This window comes from Zootoca vivipara, chromosome 7, assembly GCF_965207765.1.
Source record: "Zootoca vivipara chromosome 7, rZooViv2.hap1.1, whole genome shotgun sequence".
Classification (NCBI taxonomy): domain Eukaryota; kingdom Metazoa; phylum Chordata; class Lepidosauria; order Squamata; family Lacertidae; genus Zootoca; species Zootoca vivipara.
In genome coordinates, this window is record NC_142590.1 from 52,126,328 (window position 1) to 52,143,554 (window position 17,227).

Consider the following 17,227-nt stretch of genomic DNA (forward strand, 5'->3'; position numbering starts at 1 on the left):
TAAATTACTAAATGGACATGTGTTGCTTTCAAAAGAATACATTTTAAAAGATGATCTGAAGTATTGGGGAGGGGCAAATCTGTTAACTAAATCAGGATTCAGATTACCAATGTGTGCATCTATCATTTATGATTTAAAGGGGAAAGGCAGCTGGGCTCATCCTATAGGGGGAAATTCACTGTAATTACTCTTTTAAACTTATGTTTGGACATGATCTTAAGAGAAACAGTGCTGAAGTTAGTATGGTGCTATATTGATACTTCCTGGTCTCACATAAAGAGGCATGTATGAACATATCCAGAATAAGAGAAGTTATTTGAATTAACCTTTCAACAAATGCGGAAAAGAATGTTGAAGTAATAATGAGTGTGAGGAAGGCAAGTTAACTTATTGGGCTAAGGTTTCAAGTGTATTTCTGCCACAAACTTTGGGTAAATCCACCCTCAGTTTTGTGGACTTCAATGGTGGGAAAGTTTTCCTCTGAATATTGTATGTTGGTCATTTTCAGGTGTTACGCCATAGCTTTTCCCAGTTACCTGTAGAGATACACGAGTTGCCTTCTTTTGATCTTTTTGTGAACTAATTCATTGAAAACCAAGGCTTGCAAAGACTTAGTGATTCTACTGAATAACAAATGATTTCACCTGGCCAGGGTATGAAAAGGAAATATGAAGGCACCCAGAACATGCCCAAACTGAGAAGAGAGATTCTCTTGCTTGCAGTGGCAATAAATTCCATTCTGAACAGCAGTTCTGTGGTCTCATGTGTTGAAGACTGTTGGTTTCAAACACCTTCTGTGCTTTGGGAAGGGGGGTTGGTTCTGATGCCATAGCATTGCTAGATTCTGTGAACTGGAAGGATAAAATAACCAATGAAGAAAATGACAAGCATGTTATGCACAGTGGTAAGTTTGCATCACATACAGTCTGAAGCTGGACTTTCTCTGAAACCCAGTGCTTTACAAATGCAAACTGGTTGGTTGTATCTGGGGAAAATGCAAAATATGGGTAAGGAAATTGTGCTGCAGAGATGCTATGTGTCTGGTGCAGAAGGGCAATGCAATGACTTCTCATTTTTGTTTCCCTGTTAGATCTTTCCCAGAGTTCTTCACCTTCTCTGTCAGACCAACTCCAAATGGGCTGTGATGAGGCAACCTCAGGAAGTCTGAATGTAGAATGCAGGGTCTGTGGCGATAAAGCATCGGGGTTCCACTATGGAGTGCATGCATGTGAGGGTTGTAAGGTATGGACAATATGCAATGTACAAACTCTGTACAGAAGGGGTGGCTAACTTGTGACCATCCAGATGTTACTGAACTACAACTCCCATCATCCCAGGTCATTGGCCATGACGACCAGGGCTCCTGGGAGTTGTTGTCTAGCAACACCTGGAAGGTATTAGATTTTGTGGCTTTAGCGCCCTCCTTCAAGACTCTTACCACCGTGTTTGAAGTCATACATTTATAGAGCCCATAGGAGTCTCTTCACCAACTGAACCAGGCAGTGATTGATCAGGCAAATTCAAATGACTTTAACATTTTAATAAGCTACCACTACAATGCACAAAAGAATAAGCAACAAATACAAATATACCGGTTCTTATATTTAATGGTCTCTTGCCCTGTTTCTTGCTCCTTTCCTAACAAGAATAGATTGCCTTATTTCGCAAGACAGTACATCAAACCAGTTCCTTTTTCTTTCTTTAACCTAGAAATATGTTGGTATGTGCTGCTAAAAACCCCTGACCTAAGCACATTGATTAGAAAAGTGTGTGTTCATCTTCTTTTGGTCTGGCCCAAGTGTATTCATTTCTAATTACGTGCCACATTTCACTTCTGCTTTTCTTTTTGAGTTCTAACTGTGTTTAACTATGCATTTATTTTAGCCCCTTTATTCCTCAAAGCATGATTTATAAGCCATATATTATATGACTTATACACATGTTATAGTAGATCTACAAGGGCCACGTTTTAGCTACTCCTGTTATTCACAAGGTTATAGAAGGCTTCAATGAGTAAATTATGGAAGGAAACAGAATCTTTTCTTCAGAGGTTAAAGATCCAACTATATCTCTAACCCACAACTGGAACAAAGGTATAAGACCAACCTTTTTTCTGATAGCGCAGAACAAAAGCACTATTCTGCAAACAGTATTAACAAGGTGCTGCATTCTGAGGACATGAAGTAACAATATCCCTTGAAATGGACTGGTAGTAATATTCCTAAGCTCCACAGACTAACATGGACACCCTTCTGGAATTTGTCCCTAAGCTGCACAGGAGTTTTGCATGGGACATTCTCCTGCTTTACGTCTTCTCTACCCTTCTTCCCTGTCACTATTCTGCATCAACTCTGGCCTCCCTGATAACATAGACATTACTTTTAGACGTAATCTTTGGCTGACATACTCCACCGGACACCTGTGAACGTATTCTGCTCCTGGCTGGCTGTTGGAATCGCAGAATGCCAAAGGAGATGAGTTATTCAGTGTCTAAGTGATGCCAAAATTATTCAAAGTGGGGGGAGCTGAAGCAAGGGAGACAAGGATGTTGAAAAGCTGGATTTGTTTATTCATATCCCCCTGCTGGATCTTTGCGATACTACAAGTCTGTTTTTTGCTGGGGGTTTTTACACAGGACAATTATGTTTAGGCTTTCTACCTCCTTGTACCATTCTTTTCTCCATGTGTGTGTTAAAAAAGTTGAGAATATTTCAATTGAACAAAATAAAGTAAAAATAAGAAGTGAATAAAGAAATAAAAATAACAGGTATATTATATCACTATACAGTGGTGCCTTGCTAGACGAATTTAATTCGTTCCACGGGTCTTTTCTTATAACGAAAAATTCGTCTAGCGAATCCCATAGGAATGCATTGAATTTTTTTTTAATTTTTTTTTGCCCATAGGAACGCATTAATTGAATTTCATGCATTCCTATGGGAAACCGCAATTTGCTAGACGAATTTTTCATAAAACGAATTCGTCTAGCGAGGCAACCTCCGCTCGAAAAATCCTTTCGTTAAGCGGAAATTTCATTAAGCAGGGCATTCGTTAAGCGAGGCACCACTGTATATGCAAACAGCTACAATTCCATATATGCAAGTCTAGTATGTAGGTATATGAATGTTATTATTATCCAGATAGATTTATGGTTATTTATACCCTACTATATTTTTTAATAAATGAGTTCCAAATATTGTTATGCTTGTCGACATCTGTAAGCAATTGGTTCATAAGCTGGGAGTGTTGTCCTGCCTTCAGTCCTTCTCCATGTGTATGTTAACATGTAGTGTGGTCCATTGTTCTGAAGTCTCTTTGCCTGTTGCTGAAAACGATATTCTGTCCTGAGACTCAAGTTGACAGTAATCCTGGGACATTTAACAAGGGGCTGCTGTGTTATCACAATGACCCATCTCCCTGTTTCTTTTCTCCCTCTGCCTGCTCACCAACAGGGCTTCTTTCGTCGAACAATCCGTATGAAACTGGAGTACGAGAGGTGTGAGCGGAGCTGTAAGATTCAGAAGAAGAACCGAAACAAGTGCCAGTACTGCCGCTTTCAGAAATGCCTCTCCCTGGGCATGTCGCACAACGGTGAGACTCCTCTCCTCCCCTTAGCTCTAGATACAGGAAGAAAAACATAGCTAGCTATGGAACTTTGTGTTTTCTGTAGGCAACATGTTTAGTATTGTGGGTGAGGGTGTTTGGGGGGGGGGGGAATGTCTAACTATGCTGCTCTGGCAGTCATCCTCATTAGCCAGGTAGTGGGTTGGAATCATTGCACAGCTTTTCCTTCTGGAAATGATAGTTATGGAAACAGCCTATGAAAGGCATGTCAATGTATATTGTTTCCACTCTGTTTTTCCTTGTTGTGTCTTTAGAACAGTGGTTCCCAATTAGCTAAGTACTGCAGACCCCCTGTTTTTTTAAAAGCCAAGCCATAGACCCCCTACTTTTGAAAACGTTGATATCTCTGTGGTAGATTTTTTTGTTATGTGAATGGTGCCATCATGCCCTCCAACATGTCCCAGCAAAAAAACTGGGACGCGCATCTTCTGGGATGCGCTCCTGCATTAGTCACATGACCTGTGCAAGAGCACAGTGCCCCAAAACACCACCTTGAGCTTCCTGATGGAAAAAGAGGGATATAAATGTAATAAGTAAAACCCTTATTTTTTGTTTCGCTCCCCCTCCCCTTATAATTGTGTAATATGTAATGAAAAGTCTTCAATAAATAAATAGTTGGAAAGACACGGGGATGCTATTTCGGCCCAAGACTCCTAACAGCGTCTTCTTTGTTACGTTTCTTTAGCCATTCGTTTCGGCCGCATGCCTGAAGCTGAGAAAAGGAAGCTAGTGGCAGGACTGACAGCAAGTGAGATCAGCTGTCAGAACCAGCAGGTAGCTGACCTGAAAGTATTTTCCAAGCACATCTACAATGCCTACCTGAAAAATTTCAACATGACCAAAAAGAAGGCACGAGGCATCCTGACTGGGAAAGCCAGCAGCACTCCAGTGAGTAGCTCAGTCCCAGGGGGATGAAAGTGGAGCAGAACCTGCCAGGCAAGCTCTTGGCATCTGCAGTCCAAGAGATTCAATGCAGACTGTCTGACATCAAAGAACTTTAATCAAGTATTTGGTCTTGCTCATAAAGAGAAGCTTGGTGTTTTGTTGATATTGAGGTTGCTGGTGTGGTCAGGTGTGACCTGAGTTACATCACCAGGATAACCAGACGTTTTCTGTACTCAAATTATTCTACAGAGTTTTAGTTAGTGCAAATGGTGGTGACTGAGTTCAATCCCAAATGCACAAAAGAAAAGAAAATAATAATAATCCATTGATTCCACTGAGGGAATGTTTCCCATGAAAACACATTCCTCTTCCTTTTTAAGGCTCTATCCCATGTGGCTTCCCAAAAGAAATATAGAAGTTTATTTATACATATAGCTCACTGGGGGCTATAAAATAGAGCCAAATACTGTAGACATCAGCATTATCATGCAGGAAAAGGTGGGAGAATTTTTTTTAGAGTGAAAGGTCGATAAAATAGGCATCCCTGTGTCATTATTAAATAGTGGTAATACATATTCATTTGTACTATTGAAGAATGCTTCTTTATCATTGTACACAGGTGTCATAATAACTATAGATAGGTAAGATGAGCTTTCATTTTATATCCTGCTCCATCCCAGGAGGTAATTATCCTTGAAAATAATAGCAGAACCCAAGGTTTTTTTACTCTTAAATTGGAACTGGTGTCCGAAATATCCAGAAGTGCTTATTCTGTATTTCACTTCAAATTTCACTGAATTCAGTAAATTGAAGTTTTGTATAGTGCCTCACCATCCTGATTATCAACAAGTCCTCAGTGCAATCTTTCTTACGTATCAGCCTTAATTTTATTTTAAAGAAGTTGTTTGCCATCATTCTTCTTCTTCTTCCTCCTCCTTCTTCTTCTTCTTCCTCCTCCTCCTCCTCACTTCCTTCTATGAATTCAGCACAGTGCTAGTGTTTCCGATAACTGGAGATATCAGGCTACCTGGCAGGACTGTGAGCAAAGTCGTGTTATTTCAGTTTTTTTTTTTTGCTAGGGATACAATTTAAGCTTCATTTACACAATATCTCAGACTGATAGGCCAGTGATCTTGTCACTTGGGACGCAATGAAGCTTACTGTTTAAGTCAAACTGGCAGCTTTCACCAATAAATGTAGTGCCAATCTGAAAGTCAGGAAAGGTATGAAAAAGCATCAAGTAGCATATGAGTTTGGTGCTAACAATTTTCTGATCCATTTAAAAAAAGCAAAGATCAGTGCAGAGATGGGCACAGTCTCTACGAGGCTTGCATAATAGAACCGTAGAGTTATGGAGCTGGAAGGGACATGGTTCATAAGCACCATCACTCAGTATAGCATGGGTAGGGAACCCTTTCAGCCCAAGGGGCACATTCTCTTCTGGGCCTGCTGCCACTGGTGAGCAGGGCTATAAACAAAAGTGGGTGGAGCAAGAAATGACCTTTGTAGAGGAGGCTATTTTCTACACACACTCACATATTCTCTGTCTCCCATCCGAGGAAGCTAGAGGCATTATCAGAGTTGAAGAACACATTCCAGTCAGGAAATAACACTTGGCCGGGGGGGGGGGAGCAGGGCCAGTGAGGGGGTGGCTGGCAGAGTTCTGAGGTCCAGATGGAGAGATCTGGAGGGCCACATTTCAACCCCAGGCCTGGGGTTCCCCACCACTGCACTTCAGCCTGTGGCTTGATTCCTCACTGCAGAATCCTGACTTGTATGTGTTTGTTCTTTATAGCCTTTTGTGATTCATGACATGGACACCCTGTGGCAAGCGGAAAAGGGTCTCGTGTGGAAACAGCTGGTGAATGGGATACCACCATCCAAGGAGATTGGCGTCCACGTTTTTTACCGCTGCCAGTGCACGTCCGTGGAGACTGTGCGGGAGCTCACAGAATTTGCCAAGAGCATCCCTAGCTTCATTAGCTTGTACCTTAATGACCAAGTGACTCTGCTGAAGTACGGGGTGCACGAGGCCATCTTTGCAATGCTGGCCTCCATTATGAACAAGGATGGACTCCTGGTGGCCAATGGGAATGGCTTTGTGACGCGCGAGTTCCTGCGCAGCTTGCGCAAGCCCTTCAGTGAAATCATGGAGCCCAAATTTGAGTTTGCTGTGAAGTTCAATGCTCTGGAGCTGGACGACAGTGACCTGTCTCTGTTTGTAGCTGCCATCATCCTGTGTGGAGGTGAGAAGGGGGAGTTCTTTGCTAGCAATGGTATATGCTTTCTAAAAGCTTGCTGATGAAGATAGAGCCATTATCCTGCTAGGTTAAGGGCAGTTAATGTTTGTTTGAAGGTGCGATTGTGATGCTGGCAATGCAGACAGGATGAAAAAGCTAGAAAGTATTAAATCATCTTCTCCACGGTCCTGTGCATGCTTACCTGAGAGTAACCCCTACTGAACACAGATGGACTTAACTTCAAAGTGAATATGCATAGGATTGCATCCACATCCAATTTACCACTTACCACAACATCTTTGTTACTTTCTTCTCATTCAGGATACCACCCACTTCTTCATTTTTAATTTTAAAAAATCCTTATTGTTATTATTTATTTTCTGACTCTTGCTCTCCTTTCTTACCTCCCATGACTGTTTGGTCCTCAGTACCTGTACCTCTCTTAACTCTGATGAGATCTTTGCCCATTTTGACCTTGTCTTTGGTATCACATCTCACACACCCCAGTTCAGCTTCTATAACTGATTTAACAGACAGAGGTAGTGAAGAAGAAAACGAACCTTGCTGTGGAGAAATCCCGTTCATTCCTTAAGTGAAAATAATAATCATAGATGTTTGCTGTAGTGCAGCATTACTCAGTAAAGTGTGGTTTAAAATAAATGAATCTTTCAATAGTGAGCGAGAGGTCAGGACAGCCTTGGCACTAGTCTGTTTGTTTTCTTGTTTATAGAAGCACATTTGCATGTAGGTGCTCATTCTATGCATCTGTGTTTGTGTATGAAATCTTTTTTAGAACAGTTGGAAAACTACTCCAGAGATTATGGGGAGGGTGGAAGAGAATGTGTTACCATCCTCAGTGATGTCATGCAGCACTAGTCACACATAGCCTTACACACAACTGTTTTCCTAACCTTTTTGAGAAGAGAGTTGGGTATTTCCCATTCAGATGAAGTGTGCCAAAAACCTGCAGAAGTTACACGATTGGAGCCTGCAGGAAGACAGAAAAAAAAAATTGTTTGTACTTGGGGAACTGACATCAAAACACCCACCTTTCGCTCAAAGTGCCTCACCTGAATTCATCCTTCTGTCCCTAACTTATATAATACACAGCATCAAGTGGTTAAGTTCACTTCAGGCAGCAGACGTGTTTGCATTTGTTCAGGAGAGAAGGTGCTATGTGCTTGAATGCTCCGTCATGAGGAAAACTCTCTAAAGATGTCAAAATGCCACGCTGAGGAGCAGGCTCGTCTGAGCTCTTGGTGTTCAGACAGGTAAAGGTTTGGAAAATAATGCTGCTCTCTCTCTCTCTCTCTCTCTCTCTTTTGTAGACCGTCCTGGCCTGATGAACGTTAAACAGGTAGAGGAGATTCAAGACAATATCCTCCAGGCCCTCGAGTTCCACTTGCAGGCCAACCACCCAGACACTCAATACCTCTTCCCTAAGCTGCTGCAGAAAATGGCTGACTTGCGACAGTTGGTGACTGAGCATGCGCAGCTGGTGCAGAAGATCAAAAAGACAGAGACAGAGACTTCTCTGCACCCACTCTTGCAGGAAATCTACAAGGACATGTACTGAGGAGCCTGTATTTAAGAGATAGGTTAAAGCCATGGAATCCAGCAAAATGCTTTGTACATAAGCAAAGAAATCCCCTGTGTCTTCCATTCCTTCTACTGTAATTGCTTTTTTTCCTATATGATTGCTGCATTCTGTACATAGAGGGGAGGGGGCGTTGTACAGCAAAAGACTTGGCATCTACCACATGGTGGTAGATCAGGGCTTCCGTTAACATACACTAAGTGAAACTTAAAGGCACATCATAAGCTAAATATCTGTTGCTACAGTTCAGCTGTTACACTGTTCCAGAGCAGCTGATGTGTTTACACACAACCTTGCAAATGTGTTTGAACTGTGGGTTGGATTCTGCGGTTGGACAACGTGGATTTTGTCCATCCAGTAGCTTGGCTGGCAGGTACAGGAACAGCACTTGCAACATATATCCGTTGTATATTATTTTTATATTGCACTCTGAATTCTAGCTTGGCCCTCAGCCGTAAATTCTAGGATGTTACAAGGAAAGGGCGTGTGTGTGTTAATGTGTGTGTGTGTGTGTGTGTGTGTGTGTGTGTGTGTGTGTTTGTATACATTTCCCAAAGAAACCTCCAAGTGTTTGATGAAGGGTACGGACACTCCTTGTGGAGATACTTTGAGGGGGAAAGGCCCTTGCTTATCTCCTTGGTGCACAAAAACAGAAATGCCTTCTTCGTGAAAGGCCATACCTCCTGCCCTCTGCATCTCTCTCTCTCTCTCTCTCTCTCTCTCTCTCTCTCTCTCTCTCTCTCTCTCTCTCTCTCTCTCTCTCTCTCTCCTTTGGCTTGTTTTATAGTGTAGCTTGTTGAAGCCCTTTATGGGCATGTGTGGCACCTGCAAGCTTACAGCGGAGAGATGGGCTTCTTTTTCTGTTCCTTGTCCTGTGCTTCAGTGCTTGCCAAATGAAGTTGAGCCTGATGTCGTGGAAGTTTTGCTCTCAGATAGTACCTGCCAAAAGTCTACTTGCTTCCTTCCAAGGTAGATCCTGCACTTGAATAAGCACTTGGGTGTCTCTTTATCTGGGCTAGATAAAATGTGGATTTTGCTTTTCAAAGGGGCAGCCCATGGACCACTGTGGGGTCACGACAACACAAGGGTGTTAGTGAAGACAGTGATGGTTGCTTTTGTTTTGCTGCACTTCCCCACCTCCTACATTCTGGTATTCTCCAGACTGCCCAAGAGGGGCACCATCTGGGGGTACCGAGTGCCCCCCCAATTTTCAAGGAGGGGCCAAGCCTCCTCAATATTCTGTGGCCTGCTGTGGACTCTGTCGGGCCTTCCTGCTGCTGCTGCGACAGGCCCCATCGGGCCTTCAAGTGGCTACAACGGGCCCCGCTGGGCCTACCTGTGGCCTCCTCCCACCACGTACTGTCACACACACACACACATGTTGCCCCTCCTAAAAAAAAGTTAGGCAGAATCCGGTGCCTGTGCTGCCCAAAATATCTGAGGAAGACACTTTATATGTGAATTGCAGAGCCAGAGGCACACACAGCACTCTGTGCTGGTTCTGCCCATTGTTTCTTCCACCTTCGTAATAAAAAAGTGATAGCAAAAACCACAGCATTTCAACGTCACCCCCTCAACATGTCCTCCTCAGATTACCAATTTTTACTGTATTTTTAAAGGCCTTATATCAGATTCTGGCTCCTTTTGTTTTCCTTGAGCTGGTCCTGCTTCAGCCCTTAAGGATCTCACCAGACACCCTTTGCTGTTGTCAGCTCGCTTTGAACACAGGTCTTCTTTGCTGGTCAGTTGCAGGAGGATCTCTAGTGGCAGTAGAGAAGTCACCGTCACATGCCTGTGTGCACAGTGTGAGACCATTCTGCCCAGACACGGTTGATGCATTGTGTGTGTTGTCAAGTTTCTTCTACCAGTGACTTCCGGTATACTGTTCCCAGATTAGCACGATGTTTGGGTATGGCCTGCTAGCCTTGGCACTGAGGTACTGTGTTGTTGCTTTGTGGCCTTAGGCAAGTTTGCTTATTTCTGCACATTTCAAATATCGACAGTATGCTTTCATAAAGGGAGAGAACTTTCTGTCCAAACAATCTTAACATAGCAAACAGAATGTAATAACTTACAACTTTGTGGTGACAGATGTGTAGGTGGCACAAAAGTTTGTTTGGAACCGCTAGTTGTCCAACCATTTCAGCTCAAATCATGCAGATTTCCTTCTTTCTTTCCCTCCAAACATAAATTTTAGCATTTTGTCTTCATTTTCTAGATTTGGGTGCAGAGAACTCTAAAGATCATTCATTAGAAGATAGGGATATTTCAAAAGTCTGCTGCTATAAAGTTTACCTAATATATCTGTGGAAGGAGCATAGCTCAGCAGAACACAAGCTTTGAAGGCAGAAGGTCCCAGATTCAATCCCAGGCATCTCCAGTTAAAAGGTTCAGGGGATAGGTGATGGGAATTGCCTCTGCCTGATACCCTGGAGAGCTGTTGCAAGTCAGAGCAGACAATGTTGGGCATGATGAGCAGATAGGTTGATCTTTCTGTGCTTTGTTTACGACATCTTGCGTGATATATTTTTAATATGGATTTCCTTTGACATTCTATGGAGAAGGGAAATAATAGTTACAATAGTTCTTCTCTCTGATGCTGTAGTTCCTGACGAGTTCCTGTCCTACAACACTCCATCTTTGGGAACTTGACATAGCTGCCAAGTTCCCTTTCTCGCGAGGAAGCCTATTCAGCATAAGGGAAAATCCCTTAAAAAAAGGGATAACTTGGCAGCTATGGAACTTGATGATGTGCAGTTTTTAGTGCCTATGTGACCTGAAAGAGTAAGCCACATACCTCTGAGATTTTTCTCCACTCCAGCCACAGTAAATGAGACGAGAAGAGAAGAGAACCTCTTCCATTGGGAATTGTGAGTGGATTTGCTGAACAAGAGAGCCTAATCTGTGTGAATTACCAACTCCATTGCTTCATGCTGAGATTACTCTGTGCTTTTTATGTGTGCTTGCTTTCAGCAATGCTGAAATATATGTCTTTGGGCTGGGACAGGACTTTGAGAACTTAATTTTGTCCCAACTGCTTCTTTTGGGGAGGCATTGTAGCTCAGGGGTAGGGCGAATATTTTACCTACAAAAGGCCCTCTGTTCAATCCCCAGCTGTCAGTCAGTGTAGGAAAGACTGAACAGGATGGCTCTAACTAGGTATAAGACAGCTTCCTGAGTTTGTTTTAAAGCCACGAAGCTCAGCTGTTCTGATCTACTAGTAGAAATCTTCTATTGCAATAACGCATAATTTATCATTTTGCACCCTTCACAGAGTAGATGCCTTTAACCCATGATATATCATTTTGCACCCCTTACTGGAAAGATGCCTTTAACCTATGTGCATTCCTTATTAAGTAAGCAAAAATGTAAAATCAACATCATGGACATTTTACCTGACCACTCGTTTGCCTAGAGTTTGATTATAACTTAGCTAATTTGCCACCAGCTCTTTTTCAGACAGTAACAGAGTCTAGGCTCTTTTTGCCCTTGGAATGCAATCCATATACAGTGGTACCTCCGGTTACGAACTTAATTCGTTCTGGAGGTCCATTCTTAACCCGAAACCATTCTTAACCTGAAGCGTGCATGCTTTCGCTAATGGGGCCTCCCACTGCTGCTGCGCCGCTGGTGTGTGACTTCCACTCGCATCCCGGGGCAAAGTTCGCTACTAGGAGCATCTACTTCCAGGTTAGTGGAGCTCGTTACCCAAAGCGTTTGTAAGGAGGATGGTATGTAACACAAGGTTCCACTGTAGAAGGCCAGAAAATAAGTTCAGTTTCTTAAGTGGTAAGTTCAGATGAGTATAGAATTGTGTTGTCTCTAAGCTCCTCTTCTACATCTGCCAGACAACATTAAGGGTTGTAGCTAGCACCGTATGAGCAGAGTTCCACTCGGACAATGGCGCTTGAGTTTCTTTTTCTTTCCCTGCGTGTCCCCCAAATCTGCTCCAGGGGGGTCTCCCAACCCTCCAGAGGAGGGTGGAGGCAGGGGCTGTAGGGTGCAGAAGTTCAGTTACACTGGTGGAGCTACAGCTTTGGATTCTGCACTTCATCCTTTTAATACAAAATTACCTTTTGGTGATATTGGACACTTGATAGCAAAGGCAAGACTTATTTAAGTAGCACCTAGAACATCAACATGGAAAATGGGACCTACTTCCAAGACCCTGTGCACACAGGAAAGGTCACCCATCTTTGCCACAAAGCAAAATGGCGGTGGTAGCATTGCCGCAACCCATCTTGCCTGTTGAAAACCACTCCCTACAATGTTACAATGCCTGACTCAACTTCCCTTAGGCTGATTAGTGCAGAAAATTCTCAGACACATAAGATCCTGCAAGCACTCATCCGAGCCATTTCGGATCCTTTCTGTCTCAAAGCAAACACTTACTGTACTTTGAAACTCTTTATTTTTGTGGTCCCTGGGATCATAGTTGTCTGGAATCAAGAACTATCCCCCCCCCCGCCACTTCCAATATCGGGGACCCTCAGTGCTTTAGCAACAAATCCCATTACATAACTCATAACTGCTTCCGCCACCCACAAAGTCCATAATAGTAATGGGATCCTTTCCTAGCTGCCAAGTTTTCCCTTTTCTCGTGAGGAAGCCTATTCAGCATAAGGGAAAATCCCTTTTAAAAAGGGATAACTTGGCAGCTATGGATCCTTTGTAGTTTTCAACCTTAGGATTGTTCACTACCTAGACATGATGGCTAATACGCAGAATTGGTTTGAATCTTGATATTTTCCTTACGAGTGTAGGGAAGTAAGTTGCTTAATCCATGCAATCTTCTTCCAGGGCTGCACTGATGGACTGGCTGGTACTTGATTTTGCTGTGCCTCTTTATTTCCAGATTGAAATATCTGGTGTGTTTCACCTCTACCTCACAGGAATGCTGTGAGGCTGGTGGAATGTGTCTTAGTATAGCAATTTGGAGCCTTCATGTCGCAGGAACCAGAGATCACTGACAAGAACAGTTTGTGATTTTTAATTTTACCTGCCCCTAAACCTTCATCTTTACCCACCACCTTTGAAAGCCTCTTCACCTGCTACCTTGCTATCCCTCAGGACTTGCTGGGCATGTATTTCTAGCACTTGAGGACTGCACACTCTCCTTTCTTTCTTTTTCTGGGATGTTGTAGCAATCCTGAAACTGAAATGTATATTTTTGCTAGAAGTTCAACCTCCAGGTGTTTTTTAATAATATAAATAGTGACTGACAATTTTAAATTGGAAATAAATATTTAAGAAACTTTTACACTATAGCACTTCTTTAGCCCATTTCAGGGGCCTCTCTCTGGCTCTATTATTTCATCCATCTCTTCCAAAATTCAGAAAGACTGGTTTTTGTTTTGTTTTGTTTACAAACCCCCATTCACAATGTATTATGCTAGATTTTGAGTTACACTAAATAATTCCTCAGAAAGGATGATCAAAACAATCTGAAGGGAGAAATTGTTTCTAGGTACAAGTATTGTATTAGGCTCTACCTTTTGGGTTTTTCTTCCAATTTAGTGATACCTGTAATGGAGAGAAGTATGCTAGCTAATTAGAACGGAATGCCTTGTGAAAAAGAGTGTCATCAGCAAGGGGTGAGGGGGGAGAGAAATTGTTTCCAGGAATGCGTACAGTATTGCTTTCATGGAAGCGCTCCACAAGCTCTGGAAGAAACACATGATGAAACATGCTCCATTTTTCAACAAAGAGATTGGGGAACAACAATGCAGGATGCTGTGCTCCTCTTTCTACATGTAATAGAAGTGCATTGCTCTAATGGTAGCAATGGATTTGTCTGTGTGGATGGGGACAGTGGTGCCATCAGGGTGAGACTTGGGGGCAGACTTCCAGGGCCCCATGCAGCAGAATAATCAGAAGGTCCCCAAATATAGCTGTGGCCGATTGTCACAGTCAGAAGCACATTAAATACTGTGTATTACGACGTTAATATGACGTTATCTTGTGAACAGCCCTGAGACCTGTGGGTATAGGGTGGTATACAAATTTAATTAAGAATAATGATACTATATTATCTGAAGATAGAGAAAGGCCTTTTAAGACTATTAAGCCCAGAGTCTAAAATTACTTAATTGCAACATTGTATGGGGTGTTTGAGGACAAGAAAGTTCATTTTTGCCATGCATATTGTGGCTGTTTCTAAACCACAGAAAGCCATACTTCTTATCCCTGGGTGAGGCAATGGGAAATAGCAATGAAGGGGAGGACCTTTTTCATCAGTATCTGTTTTAGTAGAGCATTAATAGGTCCTGCGGCTGTTGCTGCATTGGTCTGTTTTTAATAATAATAATAATAATAAATTTATTATTTATACCCTGCCCATTTGACTGGGTTTCCCCAGCCACTGGGGGCAGCTCCCAACAGAATATTAAAAACACGATAAAACATCAAACATTAAAAACTTCTCTAAACAAGTAGGCTAAGGAATAAGCTATAGCAGGCACCCCCAAACTGCGGCCCTCCAGATGTTTTGACCTACAACTCCCATGATCCCTAGCTAACAGGACCAGTGGTCAGGGATGATGGGAATTGTAGTCCAAAACATCTGGAGGGCCGAAGTTTGGGGATGCCTGAGCTTTAGCATGTGTGGCTTTTTTCTTTCATGGGGTTTAATAGCCAAGCAAGTATTCACCCTTTTGAAAATTGCTGCGGTTGAATTAGAAACATATATAAATGGTAAACACAGCAATAAACAAAGAGCATCCCTGTTTACTTGATGATGACATTGGTGCAAGCTCTTGTAGTGACAGCAGTGTTAGAAACAGAGATATGAAAGCTAGGAGCTAAATGGCACCTTAATCTTAGGTTATGGGCGCAACAACGGAATGTCTAGGCACGCTTTTTTAATAACAACAATACAAAGCTGAAAATGAATGAACTGCAGCTAAAATATTATGTTCATTTAGTCCTTCCCTTCCCCCCCCCAAATATTCTTAAGAGTGTCTGTCCTAGCGTCTTCAGAGTAGCTGGAAGTGGGGAGGCAGAAAAAGGTCATCCATTCTTTCCACTCTGCAGTTTTAATCTGAAATCTTAGGCGCAGTATTGAAACTGCTCACGCTAAGGAAACTCGGTCGCAAAATGCGCCTAGAACAAGGGGAGTTTCAAACACTGAGTGACAGTGGTAGTAGTCATGAATCTAGCACTTTGGACACATATATTGCTTCAGTAATCCTTACAGCAACTCAGGAAGATAGGGCAATATTATTCCATCTCCCGGGTGGGGAGAGACAAAGAGAGAATAGCTTCCCCATGGCCAGCTGGTGAGTTGCTATTGGGGGGCCCCAGACATCCTTTTTTTATTGTGCATTCCTGTAACTGACGGTTTATAAAAAGCAAATGTAACTAGGTAGCCATGTTGGGCTATAGAAGAAAATCCAAAATCCACAGCTGGAAATTACTTATTGGGACCAACAAAAATGTGTGGCAAGCTTTCAAGTTCTCCAGAATGCTTAATCATGCAAGATGGAGACTGAAGGCTGAATAAACCTGTCCCAGGTGTTATAGATATCACAATACACACCTAGGTTTCTGGGCTAAAATGTCTTCATTTCTGAGGTATGAAAGTCTGGTTTGTAATTCAGATCAGTCCCAAACCCTAAATGCCTAGGTTAAGCAGAGAGTAGAAGAGAAACATGAATCTTTAATTTAGCAAAGCCAGGCATTAATTTTGAATGTGGGATAAGTAAAAATGAGTAAATTAAAACCAAACTGTATAGTATATTACCTAGTGGCTGGAGGGGATGCAGCCCTCACAAAGGAATCTACCTTCCACTGGCTGTGAATTCTACCCTGAATGGCTGGATTTCCATAAGAAAAACCTCCTAAATCAATAGTTGGACAATGCCTTTATTGGGCTATAAAGCCCACTATAAATGGTCAGAAATAGTAATCAGTCATGACTGCTTTATCCTAGAACCGTGGGTGTACCTCGATACTTGCAGCAATTACCAGAAAGTACTGTATCTGTAAACTCTATTTTGAGCCGGGACTTTTGTAGCACCTTATAGGCTAATGAATTTATTGTGGCATAAGCTTTCATGGACCACAGTCCACTTCATCAGATGCATGAATCATGAAATGTTATCCTGAGGGCTGTATAAAAATCATTAACACACACAGAGTTGCGGGGGGCGGAGTTGTAAACAGTGAGGTCGGAGGGAAATGTAACTGGCAGGAAAAGTACTGACGATAATTAAAATTCACACTGGCAATTCACAAAACACGATGCCAAATGGAGCCTGGCATCGGTAAGCCAATTGGCACACGTGCTAAAAATCCTTTGTTTCGGTTCAGTCCACAAGCGACTACAGTATAAGTTCCACCTGCTACCACGTTGCTTGCGCGCTTAGCCCGCCCTCCCCTTAAGAGTAAACGTTAGTAGCTCTAATTGTGCCGCAAACGTCGCAACGTGCACAGTTCCACCCTTTGCTAATAACGATACAAAAAAACATACCGGTAATCCTCCTCCTTTTATTATTCTGGAAAACCCAACGAAGACATTAACAATGCAATCCCAGGCATGTTTCCCTGGAAGAAAATCCCGCGCCATTCAGTGGGTCTTACTCGTAAGTAAACGGGCACAGGATTGCAGCCCCACAAAGTGCAAACAGCGGGGCACCGGAAGCCAAACATAGGATGTTGCGCCGCAAGGCCGTCCCTCCATCCTCGCGCCTGCTGCGTACGAGGGCAAACGCACTTTTCCGACGAGGCGGGACGGTTGGGAGGAGAGCCCTTTTCGAATTGAAGCTCTTCCATTCGACAGCGGACTAAAAAGCTGGGTGTGCCCGTCTGCTCTTCTCCAATGGGCTCTCCTGCCCTAAACCACTCCCCTGCCCGAAGTATTTCTGCAGGGAGAGGAGGCGGG

The 17,227-nt window shown here is 42.8% G+C and overlaps 1 protein-coding gene and 1 long non-coding RNA gene across 6 annotated transcripts in view; one reads left to right on the top strand and one right to left on the bottom strand.

The window, feature by feature from the left end:
* PPARD (peroxisome proliferator activated receptor delta) overlaps positions 1-13,606 on the top strand; it is a 51,001-nt gene extending 37,395 nt beyond the window's left edge. For 4 of the 5 annotated variants that reach the window (XM_088674223.1, XM_035122211.3, XM_088674222.1 and 1 more), the window contains 5 exons: positions 1,091-1,242; positions 3,453-3,591; positions 4,310-4,512; positions 6,305-6,755; positions 8,078-13,606. In XM_088674223.1, coding sequence (XP_088530349.1) covers positions 1,091-1,242; positions 3,453-3,591; positions 4,310-4,512; positions 6,305-6,755; positions 8,078-8,325 — 1,193 coding nt within the window. In that variant the 3' untranslated portion in view covers positions 8,326-13,606. The remainder of the gene's footprint in view (positions 1-1,090; positions 1,243-3,452; positions 3,592-4,309; positions 4,513-6,304; positions 6,756-8,077) is intronic. The other variant, XM_088674225.1, reaches the window with a different exon arrangement.
* LOC148685074 (uncharacterized) lies at positions 3,483-17,046 on the bottom strand. The gene is made up of 4 exons (XR_015951084.1): positions 16,817-17,046; positions 7,661-7,737; positions 5,341-5,545; positions 3,483-3,617 (listed from the first exon to the last, which is right to left on the bottom strand). It is a non-coding gene; the product is annotated as an uncharacterized LOC148685074 (long non-coding RNA).
* Positions 17,047-17,227: the final 181 nt, after the last annotated feature.